This window comes from Lycium barbarum, chromosome 6, assembly GCF_019175385.1.
Source record: "Lycium barbarum isolate Lr01 chromosome 6, ASM1917538v2, whole genome shotgun sequence".
In the NCBI taxonomy this organism is placed as follows: Eukaryota; Viridiplantae; Streptophyta; class Magnoliopsida; order Solanales; family Solanaceae; genus Lycium; species Lycium barbarum.
This window is the reverse complement of record NC_083342.1, coordinates 136,403,803-136,416,724: the sequence shown is the minus strand read 5'-3', so window position 1 is coordinate 136,416,724 and position 12,922 is coordinate 136,403,803. Positions and strand designations below refer to the sequence as shown.

At 34.6% G+C, this 12,922-nt stretch overlaps 2 protein-coding genes across 4 annotated transcripts; both read left to right on the top strand.

The window, feature by feature from the left end:
- Positions 1-3,720: 3,720 nt before the first annotated feature.
- LOC132599357 (uncharacterized) lies at positions 3,721-9,779 on the top strand. 3 transcript variants are annotated; one of them, XM_060312692.1, is made up of 5 exons: positions 3,721-4,095; positions 5,044-5,295; positions 5,551-5,694; positions 6,551-7,300; positions 9,398-9,779. In XM_060312692.1, the coding sequence occupies exons 1-5, from the start codon at positions 3,982-3,984 to the stop codon at positions 9,617-9,619; spliced, it is 1,482 nt and encodes a 493-aa protein (XP_060168675.1). In that variant the 5' UTR covers positions 3,721-3,981; the 3' UTR covers positions 9,620-9,779. The 3 variants fall into 3 exon arrangements, with proteins under 3 accessions (XP_060168675.1, XP_060168676.1, XP_060168674.1); XM_060312691.1 differs by having other exon boundaries at positions 3,731-4,095; positions 8,912-9,540; XM_060312693.1 differs by lacking the exon at positions 5,044-5,295 and having other exon boundaries at positions 3,728-4,095; positions 8,912-9,540.
- A 1,789-nt stretch (positions 9,780-11,568) lies between these two features.
- On the top strand, positions 11,569-12,730 carry LOC132644756 (aspartyl protease AED1-like). Its single transcript, XM_060361364.1, has 3 exons — positions 11,569-11,848; positions 12,260-12,578; positions 12,718-12,730. Exons 1-3 carry the CDS (start codon positions 11,569-11,571, stop codon positions 12,728-12,730), a joined length of 612 nt encoding a protein of 203 aa, XP_060217347.1.
- Positions 12,731-12,922: the final 192 nt, after the last annotated feature.

Genomic DNA, 12,922 nt, shown 5'->3' with positions numbered 1-12,922 from the left:
AATAGACACACCTCTCCTCACCCTCATCTCCACCACCCTTTCCCACACTTTCATAGTGTGACTTAGCAACTTGATACCTCTATAGTTGTTGCAGCTTTGAGTGTCGCCCTTGTTCTTGTACAAGGGAATAATTGTACTCCACCTCCATTCTTCGGGCATCTTCGCTGTCTTGAAAAATATAAACCTTATAAAATTTGGAACATACCAAACACTTATTATTGAATTTTGTTAGGACCATAAACTTTTAAAATATGACCATGCATGCTCTTAACATGTTATGACACTACGAGAGAAATTTATTTATTCTATACTAAAGGCAACAAGTTCATTTTTCAACTATGATGGGAGGTAGTAGCGGTGATCAAAATAAGAAAGGAGAAGAGGAAGGGTATTTCTCAATTTATAGGGTGATTTTAATCTAATCACTAGATTTGAGGTTGGAGTTGTGTGAAATGTAAGTGGGAATATATATAACTTAAAATAAAATCTTGGGGAGAAAGGTAAAAAGGGCGCAAAGCGCAAAAAAAAGATTTTAACCAAAAAATAATAATTTATGTTTGATTATCTAAAATTGCGCAATATTGTAAGGGTAATTTATGCACTTCCCAGAACACCTCTCGGCGACAGACATCCTAACCTAGTAGTAAATAAATAATTTTGTTGTTCCTTGTGTACCTAGGTTTTGAATCCCAAACCACATGTGATAAGAAACTCCCTTCAGCCCAGATATATGCAAGATGTTTAATCGGCAGAATGACAGTAAAACTTCTAATGGCTATTCATAAGAAGTTGAAGATCACGGAATCCACTTGCAATAATAATAATAGTAATAATTTGCTTTTCCTTGATGACATGTTATTCGAAGTTCTAGGAAGATTACCGCCCAAGTCACTGTTTGTATGTAAGTCCGTTTGCAAGGATTGGTTTTCAATCATCTCTCGTCCAGAATTCATAACATTGTATAGAAATCGACTAGAAAAAAAATCAAGGCTTCTCCTTTCAATTCGTGATGGCAAGGGGTGGTTTTCAAATCAAAGATATTTATTAGCAACTTCAGATTTATTAAATATCGAGGAGTGGCTAAGTCTGCCGTATACCCAGTATTATGGTGTCACCCAGGTTATTAATAGCCTTGTTTGTTTTTACTTAGCATGTCGTGTACGTCTTTGCAATTTAACCACTGGTGAGACTTTGGATCTTCCTTTATCCCATTATGATGGTTTGGCCCGAAATTATCTGTTACTTTTTCAGGTTTGATCCGATTTCTGATATTTATAAGCTGCTTAAAATAAATCATCATAAATTCGAGATTCTTACACTAGGTGAAAATATGTGTGAGGATTCGTGGAAGAGTGTTGATGTAGGATATCACCCTTTTGAGTTTTGTGTATGATGAACCAGAAGAATCTTTTTGCATCAACGGGGTTCTTTATTGGCTACGCAATACAGAGGTGATTTCTTTTGATCTGATTACACACCGTTTTGGTTATTATTTGCTCCCCTATTTAAATTCAAGTTATACTATTGGTGCTGCCTTGCGATGTTTGGCTTTTGCATATAAAAATGGCAGTCGTTTTCATATATTTTCTTTATCATGGGAACAGAGTGATTGGACCTTCGAATTACCTAGTGAATTTCAACAGCGGAACAACTTGATCCCTATTGGAAGCCTCCCTACTGGTGAAATTATGCTGGTACAAGCCCATTGTTTCACGACTATTTATTCTTATGATCCTGAGAATCAAAAGTTTGAAAGATTTGTGGTCCCTAAGTTGAAGTTCAAAATTGACTCAGTCCGCATTTCTTCTTTTGAACCCAATTTCAGTCCACTGAGTCTTATTTTGAAGCAAAATTAACAACTTCCATTGCTTTTTTTCTCCCGTAGTTTTTTGTCCTTTGATTTCTATTACTATTTGTTGTCTCTTGTAATTTGCTTAATGTACTGTTTTGTTGTAGTTATTGTTTTTTTTTTCCAGAATGCTTTGACATGCTTTGTCGTGACTTTTGTTATTTCCTTTTCTGACATGCTTTGATATGTTTTCTCCTGAGCTGAGGGTCTATTGGAAACAACCTCTACATCTAAAATTAGGGATAAAGTTTGTGTATACTCTACCCTCCACAGATCCTACTTGTAGGATTACAATGGTTATGTTGTCGTTAATTTGAGATAACTCCTTTCCAGTATTGTCACTACGTTTATGAATAAAACTCAATTTGAGAATATAATACTTGAGTTCTTGAGATGGGAATTTTGAACTGACTTGTGGAAATTAAAATGTCCGTCCTTATGCAAATGTAATTTTGTTTATGTTGTTATATGGTTTAAATTTGGTGATTTATTTACACATGTCACTTCAAGGCCATAGTTCCATTGACTATAACTACACAAACAATTTTTATATTTTGCTGAGTCAAGACATACTTCAAGAATAAGCAATATCTATTACTCCCTCCGTACCTGATTTTTTAGGTTTTTCAAAAAAAAAATTCAAAATAAGCGATTAAATAGTCAAGATTCATTAACTACCTTTTCTTTTTCTAGGAAGTAGTAAAATTTGATTAGGGATAAATTAGTAAAAACACTTCTAAGTTTTTAGGAGTGAGCAATCTTTTAAGAGGCGTGCATGAACCAAAACACCCCTTATTAACGAAACAGGATAGTAAAAGCATACAGTGTTTCTTGGGAGTTGGGACGTAATATTCATAAACATCAACTAATATCCTATAGGTTATGGTGTCCGCTATTTATGACTTTCAAAAATGTTCAATCGTATCAAAAAATCACATTGTATATAACACTTGTAAATGTGAGCTAATGCGATAGTAATTTCTTAGTATTATTAGTCCTCATCGTTGTTGTGGAAAAGGGTAACCTTATGAAAAGAAGGCCCCATACAATTATAGCCAGTTGGCCAGGTGGTTATTCATAGCTTTAGACTTGTGGTCTAAAAGAAAACACATTCAATTCTTACCCAAAGTTTTCTATTTTCTTCCCCTTTCAAACCCTTGATAGCTTGTAATTTTTCTATTTTGCACTTACCAAAAACTTATTATTGAATTTTGTTAGGACCATAGACTTTAAAAATATGACCATACATGCTCTTAACATCTTATGACACCGCGAGACAACTTTATTTATTCTCTACTAAAGACAACGAGTTCATTTTTCGACTATAATGGGAGATAGTAGGTATTTGTGGAATTAATTGAGATGTGCGCAAGCTGATGTGGACACTACGATTATAAAAATAAAAATAAAAAAAGATGGGAGAGAAGATTTTTTTTCTCAATTTATTGGGCAATTTCAATCTAATCATTAGATTTGAAGTTCGAGTTGTGTGAAATGTAAGCGATGATATAAGAGTTTTCAGACAAAAAATTTCATCTATGTGCATAGATCTATGTGGTTCTTCAAATATAACTATTTTCGGTCCAACTAACAAAATGGACTTTAAAAACTAACGGTGCACGACAAAAATTGACTAAAAAATATTTAAAAAATTGGGATCAAATCAATTGATTCTTCAGTCGTTTTCTCGTTTTTTTTTTGGGTCAATTTTTGACTTGTTTTTTGATAGTCATCGTTAGTTTTTAAGTCCATTCTATTGATTGAATTAAAAGTGCTCCATATTTAGTATGAACTAAAAATGCTCAATGTTATATTTTAAGGACCAAAACAACGTAAAAGAAAATCTCAGGGAGAAAAGGTTAAAAAATGGGAAAAGCGAGAAAAACAAAAAAGATTTTTAACAAAAAAAAAAGAAGGAAAATTGGGAGAGAATAAAAGGGGAAGTGGAGTCTGTTCATTTGTCGCAGTTGCAAAACACAAAGCAGTAACAACCAAAGGCGTATGGTAGCGGCGAGATCGTCCAAGAATGTTTGATTATGATTTAACGTTAATCGAATTCAGTCCGATTGCAATTAACTTATCTGCATATATATAGAATTAATTTATAGTAGAAGAACCAAAAATTGATTGCGATGATGAGAAAAAGGAGTGGAAGTAGTGTGGATTGTGCAGTAGTGGATGTTTGGAAAAGGGAGGTCGGTCAACTCTCTACCAGAAACTTCGCTCACCGTCTTGCTGCTTCTCAGGTTCTTTCTTCTTTTTCCTTTTTCCTTTTCTTATTTTTATGTGGAGTTGTAGGGTATAATGAATTTTATGTTTATATTACTCCCTCCGTCCCAATTTCTGTGATATAGAAATAATGAAGACTTTTGATACTTATGATGTAAAAATAAGCTATACATATTTGTATGGCTGGTAAAATAGGAAGTTTAAAGTTAGATTGTTACTGAATATTGAAATGTGTCATTTTTGTTTTTGGGACTGACTAAAAAGGAAAGAGTGTCACATAAGTTGGGACGGAAGGAAGTAGTTGTTTATTACATGAGCTTATGATCATTGAAAGATGTCAGGGTGACACTTTTTTAATTTTCCGCTGGAAATACATAAATTGTATTAAGCTGTATGATATACATATTCTTTTACTCATTGTTCAGATGAGTTTAGGATCCTTAAATGTTGTGGTGTTTTCACCAATTGTATTTATCATTATTAATGCTGTTAAAGCAATAACATGGTAGTAGTTGTTGCTGCTGCTTTGTGTAAATTCATGCTTATATCTTTAGTTTCGCGGACCATATTATTATTAGGGATATAGATTATGTAGCATATGTTATTATACTGATTGGAGCTTAGAGAGTAGGTTGTTTTGCTTTTCTCAGCTCTTACCTTATTTCCTTTCTTTAGTTTTGGGTTATGATCAAGTTTGAAATATCCATTTCATCAGCAAGTAGAAAGAGAGAGGATTGTAAATTTGAAACAAAATCAATTTTCTTAATTGTTACATTGACTTAAGGGTGAAGTGATTGTCAAGTGCACTCCCATTCTCCATTTGTGTCCTTAGTTATTCTGAATATATACTGAATATGACGTCAACTGAAGAGCTTATTTTCATTTAATTAAAGGTTCTTTTAGCTGTGTGCTATTTATGTTACAAGTAAGTCTCAGAACCCAGAGTGTGCTAACTGTTGTACCAGGATCTTGTGCTCCGGCTTGATGTCTTCCGGAAGCTGGAGAAGCACAGGGGCTGTGTGAATACGGTTAGCTTCAGTGCTGATGGTGATATAGTCATATCAGGTTCTGATGACCGAAAGATCATACTTTGGGAATGGGAAACTGGGAAAATTGCGCTCTCATTCCATTCAGGTCATCATAACAATGTATTTCAAGCAAAAATCATGCCATACACTGATGATCGAAGCATTGTTACCTGTGCTGCCGATGGCCAGGTAACTAATTCTTTTTTGGTTTCTTTCATCACGATGCTTCATGTAGGACATTGCTTTCCTATATGGTTTGGTATCTTCGTCTTACATTTGATTGTTTTTTCCTTGATATTCCTGGAAGGAGGGCACTGGTTTCCTTCTTAGGGGTTGCCAATGTACTTTGAAATTACACAAGGATTATAGTTCACTTCTGCTACTACATCCAGTGAGAAAAAAGACATTGTTATTTTACCCTTTTAAATGATAGCAATCATGCAGGTGAGACACGCACAGATTCTAGAACATGGGAAGGTGGAAACAAAGTTGCTGGCCAAACATCAAGGAAGAGCTCACAAATTGGCAATTGAACCTGCAAGCCCTCATATTATTTACACTTGTGGAGAAGATGGGTTGGTTCAACATGTGAGTTAGTTCTTACGTGGTTCCTGTAGTTCTACAGTCCTTTCCTTCTTCTCTATTTCCTTTCAAGTTGTTTTTTTTAGAAAGACTTGGATAGTGTGGGGCAGGGAGAATGTATTAAGAAAAACAGTTGATACAATTCTCATGGATTAAGCTCTCTTGAAAACTGACATTTTGGATATTACTTGAAAAGAATTTGCATCATGTGTGCACGTGGTAAAAACAGAGAACAAAAAATTAGGTAATTCAATTTTTTTCTTAGAATCGTTTATAAATGTGGATCAATTATATGCTTAAATTGTCTAATTTTGAACAATTATACAGTATTGCTTCTCATATACCAGAACAACTTCATCCTCCTTCTGTTTGGGAACGACATATATGTAAACATTAGTTAAGGCAAAAATACTAGGTCATCCTTTTTCAAATCCCAATAGAGGCAAAAACACTAGGTGATTTCTACCCATCTGTCCTAATCTTGGCAGATAGAGTTATCCGGTACTTGTGTTGGTAGGATGTAGCAGGTAACTCGTGGAATTAGTGAGGTGCGCAAGCTGGTCTGAAATACCAGTGATTATAACTTATAAGAAAAAAAGAAACATAATTATAAATCAAACTCTTAAGGAGTAGTATGTTGCAGTAAAATAATGACATAATATCCTTTATATTGTTGTAAATGATTACTAAAAGTGTAAGGGTTTTACGGGAATAGGAAGACCTAAACAGAAAAACTAAAAGACTGAAATATCAAGAGATTGGGACTTTGATAAGTAGGTATAGACGGGGCTGAGGTTCCCCCCAGCTTCTTTTCGTCTGAGCGTTATATGATTAACGGTGTGATTCAATTTGTTCTTAACAGATAGATTTGAGAACAGACACCACTACGGAGCTTTTTACTTGCCAACCCCTGCGTGTGAGGAGATATATGTCCGTACTTCATCTAAATGCAATTACGATAGATCCAAGGAATCCCTATATGTTTGCTGTTGCTGGATCGGATGAATTTGCTAGAATTTTCGACATTCGCAAATATAAATGGGATGGATCCACTGATTTTAGCCAGCCGGTTGACTATTTCTGTCCCCCACATCTAGTTGGTGATGAGAATGTGGGAATAACAGGCTTGGCTTTCTCTGACCAGAGTGAGCTTCTTGTTTCATATAATGAAGAATATATATATCTTTTCACAAAGGACATGGGGCTGGGACCTGATCCATCACCTACTTCGCCATTGTACAATGACAGTGATGAGAGTGAAATGGGCCAAGATCACGAATCTGATGCATCTGCAGCTAACATGGAGTCTGGAGCAAATATTGGTCCACAAGTCTACAAGGGGCACAGAAACTTTGAAACAGTAAAGGGCGTGAACTTTTTTGGGCCCAAGTGTGAATATGTTGTGAGTGGATCAGATTGTGGTAGAATTTTCATATGGAAGAAAAAGGGTGGGGATCTTGTTCGTGTTATGGAAGCAGATAAGCATGTAGTGAACTGCATTGAGTCCCATCCTCATACCGCGATGCTTGCCAGCAGTGGAATTGAGAATGACATAAAAATATGGACTCCAAAAGCCATTGAAAGAGCTATTTTACCTACAAATATTCAAAAGGTATGTGATATCAAAATAAAAACTCAATTATGAAGCACGTAAATTTCATTAGTGTAGGTTCTTTAGCTTGTTCGTCTTAGCCATTTTGTTGGAAATAATTACATGTCACTTCTGTTGATGGACGATGTAACGGAAATATTTTAATTGCTCTCAATATCTCAAGATTTTATCTTTGGGTCATTATAAACTTGGTTCACCTTTTTCAGGTATACCCAAGATTGTAGGGGTAAATAATAGAATAGTTCTCTTTGATTTCAGCTGCCTACATGTCCTGATCACATGAGTAAAGCTATGCTAGTAATTTGACAACATTTAGTGGGGTTTGCTACTTATTTGATGTAATACCACACGACAAATGGTCAATAATTATAAATATTCAAACTTCGTACCTAATAGATATCGAAACTAGTAGAAATATCATCTCCTGAAATTTGAATGGTTCTTATTTCAATTGCATCCTTTATAAAACTTCATTTAATGTGATAATATTTACGGACACTCTCGAACCTAATTTACAAGAGAATTGGATTTTTACCCAAAACTTTTCTGAGGATGTGTAAAGATGTTAAGCATTAAACTAAGACACTTATTGTTGTAAACTTATATCAAGCTCGTTCTGATCATTCTAATAAGAGATGAATGTAAGGCTGCTTTCAACCCTGAAGGATGTTCTTGTTATTATTATTGTATTTATCCAAAAAGAAAACACATATAATGGTAGCCATCATCCAGAAAGCCACAAAGGTATGGTGCATGGATGAGGTTCCGCTGTTCCAGTTATTACAGATGATTGGATGTTACTTGTAGGGAATCATATTTCTGTGTAGATTCACCATTTTTGGCATACCTCTTGTATTCTGGGAATGTTCCTGCAACATTACTAGAATTTATCACCTTATCATGAAAAGAAAGCCACGAAGGTGAATGAGGTTTCGTTAACCCAAAAAAAAAAAAAGAAAAAAGAAGATACATGAGGTTCCACTGAAGAGTCTTACTGAGAAATGATCTAATCTTTAGCCAAAAAAAAAAAAAAAAAAAGGGGAAGAAAGAAACTAAGGGATGGTACTTGGAAAATATTTAGTGAAGCACAGGTGAATCTGGAAACCGGAAATTTTAAAAAGAGTTGGGTATTCTTTCTTGGGGGTTGTGGGGTTTAGCGGGCTGAGAAAGATTGCTTTCGTAATTTATTTTATTCCTTTTAACTAATTTGTTCTTCTATTTCTGGATTGTAGTCCTAATCCATGTGTGTGCATTGTTCCATGATTATCTTTATGCCAACACTCTAATATTGACATTGCGTTTGTCAGAAAAAAATTTAGAAAGTATTTTTGGTAATACCTTAATCTGTCTCGCTGTAGTCAAATATCCCAAAAAGGGTATATCTAGATTAAGCTAGACCGACAGAGTCTTTTTTTTTTTTTTAAATCTTTGTTTGTTATCCGTTGTGGTCCTGACCCCTTTCGTGAGTGTCTTAAAAGTTCATGCATGTGGTAAGGATAATAATCCATGACTTATCCAAGAAGAAAATGATATTAGATCCCAAATCTGTGCTATTGATCTTATGGAAGCATAAACAGCTCTATTTAACTGCTAATATTTCTATCAATTAAGGGTTCAACACCTCGGCGATTTCATTTGTTCGGTTATGGCGGTGATGAAGATAATAACATCTACTTCTTTGGCGATGGAAGTGACGATGAATATGGTGGTAGTAGTGACAATGAAGATGATAGTGATATGGATGAAGATGAAGATGATTTCTCCGATGGAATGGATGATGATGATGATGACGACGACGAGAGTGATGATGATGACGATGAAAATGATGACGATACTGATGGTTTTGAGGATTTAGATATCCGCGAAGATGGAAATGTTGATAAGTTCTTTGACACTGTAGGGGACCCTGATTTTGACGATTCCTTGGATAATGACCAAGATGCACCTAGTGATTCATGCTATGACGATGATGATTCCAATGACAATGACATTGATGAATGATGATGTTGCAACAGTAACAGGGATTATGTTACTTCTGGTGAAGATGATAATGCCTCTTACATATGCTGATGATTTTGCACTTTCTGTTTCCAGCAGAGACCTAAAGCAAGGGGCTGGATGCATCACATGGCTTCTCCACAGGACCTAATGTCGCAATTACTTTCCCAGCAAAGGCAAAGAACAAACCTGGGGAGCATTGAAGAGAATTCAGAGGTTGGAAGGGAGCTTCTGCAACTCATTTTGACATTTAACGCAAATAGTGATAATTCTTCTGATGATGGTGAAGATACTACGAGTGCTGAAGACTGTTCTGACTGAGTGATTTGGTTGCAACCTTAACTCTCTACATGTTTAAACAAGTGTACATAATATACTGAATAAGTTAAAAAAAATTAACTTATAGTATTTGTTTTTTCTTTGCAAGATCTATTTTAAATGAGCCGGAATCTGTTGATGTCTATTATCTTGGATTGTCTCATATGGATTGTGCTTTTGTTCTGCTTCTCTTTGTTGGGCACGGTGGAATATCCTCTGCCAACAAGTGTTGAGGCAGTCTATTCCTCAGAAAACTCTTAATTTACTTAATGTGACAAATAAGATATTTTTCATCCATCTACTGAATAGCGTGTTAAGTTGTATTAGAAGAACCTTTTATAGTTCGCCGGGTATCTCTCTTTTTAGCTTCTTTCTTGTTAATTTTTGTTTTCGGATAGGTGAAGAAATTTGATCCAGTTTCAGGTCTATATTTGTTCTTAAAAAGGATGATGCTATGATGATTTTACCCTTTTCAGGTCTAATCTTTGCTCTTAAAAAGATAATGGTACGGTGTTCTTACTTTCTTTCTCAATTTCGGTGTCTTATTTCATTTGGTATCGATACGAAGGTGACATTTTAAATTTTATTAGTATATTCAAATTTTAGTTTCAAAAACGTAGGAATTGACTCCCAGCACTTAGCCTACTTACAACAATAGCAATAAAGACGTCTTAGTCCCAAATAAATTGGGATCAACACTCATCCTACTTATTTTAGGTAAAATCCTACAACTTTTCTATAGATTAACATCGGACTTGCCCCACGAAAAAGTTGAGAGAACGTTAAGCCATGTAAGAATTAAAAGCCTTTTTTTACTATTTTTATGAAACTTACATTGTATTGATGGAGGAGTTAAAGGCAAGACTCCAACATGTTCATTTCAAAAATAATAATTACACGTAGGAGGACATAAACCTTACCCTTACTTACATGATGTAAATTGAAAGAATCCAATTTAATAGCTATCAATTTAGAGTACATGTAAAAAGACCGAGGGACTCCAGTAATCTGCTACTACGTACACACAAAATACAAATATGCAATTATAGGCATGAGGTCAAAGGATTTGGGTGATACCATCATTGATACAAAAGTAGTTATTCTTTGGTCAAACACGCTATGAATGACTTTAATATTATTATGAGTAAAGTTGACTTGTTTTAATATCAGAAAAGATAGTACTTACTTTACCGATATGGTGGGTAAAGTTGAGTACATGAAATTACTCTATATAAATGCTAGAAATTAAGCACATAATTGAATAAAGTTTCAAACATGGGAAATTTCCTCAATATTCTAGCCATGACACTATTACTTCTCCTATTCTCAAATATCTCAGTTTCAACAAATGAAAACTTCCATCTTTCTCTCAATTACACATCCATTTTACAAGCCAGAAAAAATTTCATGGCTCTTGATATCTCCAACCTTTGGTATCATTCACCGTCCTCTTACAGTTTACCCCTTTACCATCGCGATGTATTTGAAAAATCGGAGTTCAAGGACTATGACTCATTACTCGATGCACGTCTTGCTCGATGCATCGAGAGATCAGAAATTTTATTTTCCATATCTGAATATTCATCTGAAAATTCTACTACTGGTACCTATTTTGCACCAGTTAGCCCAAATTGTACCAATTAACACAGTAGCCTATTTTTCTCGTGGTGAAATTGTGAGCCCCGTTTGGGTTGGCAGTGAATTACAACGTGGACTTTTGCTTCTTGATACTGGAAGTCGTCACGTTTGGTGGCAATGTGGTCCATGTGATGTACCAAACAAATGTTACGAACAAAGGAACGATTTATTATACGATTCAACAGAATCCAATACTTTTGAACAAATTAATTGTGTCACCGACACTTCAAGTTGTTTCGAGGGCAGTACAGTTTGGTGCTCTAGACAAGAAAAAAAATGTCTTTATGAAGTAAGCTAAGGAGATTCTGGATATAATGGTTATAGTCACTTCTGGATTTATGGCTTATGAAACAATAACATTTAGTTCAATCCAAGATTATGCAAGAATAATATTTGGTTGTGGAAAAGATCAAATGAGAGGGCTTAGGAAATTCACTAGAAAATTCAGTGGAATTGCTGGTCTATATACAAATGGATTTGAGAAATATTCATTACCGTCACAACTTGTTGCTAATTTATTCTCTTTATGCATTCCTAGTACAACTTCAGGGAAACCATCTACACTTAACTTCTACAAAACCCCATGGACAACAGGTGAATGTTTCATTTCATCCTACTGAATTTTATCCACTATAATTCTTTTAAGGGTTTTTTGGACATGAATTCTTTTTCTTTTTTTTCAAAAAAATATTTTCAAAACAATGTTTGGTTATAGAATAATTTTTTGGTCAGTTTTTTAAGTGAATTTCTTTTAATTCACAAAAATTAAACCTTTTTCAGGTAAAATATATGTCCAAAACCGCTTCAATTCTTGTCCAAACGCCTACTAAAGCAAGTGTAAACTTACTAAACTTTAGCCATTAAAAGTTTATAACAGTAATTTCATAGGTTTTATCTTATATTAGGTAAAGTTTAGTTGTGACTATACTAGGAGTAGTAGTTTAACTTATTTTTATTTCTTAAAATAAAATTCAACAATCATATGTGAAATTAATTTGACAACAGGTATAAGGGCAACCCTGATGAGGAACAACAGATTTCCTCCATTTTACTACATACGAGACTTGGAGAAAATTACGATCAACAATAAGGAAGTTCCTATTGATCCTTCTCATTTTAATTTGGGTGAAGATGAATATAGTGGTGTGTTTGTTGATACAGGAACCTCTATTACCCAATTTCCTCTTGATGCTTATGTCCAATTTAGGTCCATTTTTAGGTCAGAAGTTAAAGATAAGCCATTGGCTCCAAACCCACCAGGTTTATTTGACACATGTTATTGGGCTGGTAAAAATGTTAATTGGGCCAATTTTCCAGTTGTAAGGTTTTATTTTAGGAATTTTTACAGCCCAATAACCAACTCTAAGGCTTATTTATTATTAATAACTATCTTTTTTTTAAATTATATTTGGTAGCTTAATTATTTATCAAATTTCATCTATAACTTGTTTTTGTAACTGCAGTGTATTTCCCTAAAAATAAGTACCTTTCTCCCACTTACCCACAATCTATTTTTTTTTTCCAAATATTTTTCTCTCACCTATCAAATCTATTTTCTCCCCCACCCCTCTTTCTCTCTCCGTTCCATCTCCTAGTCTTTTAAATTGATTTTCTCTCACCTACCAAATTTATTTTCTCCCTCACCCCTCTCTTCACAAGCAGACTCCA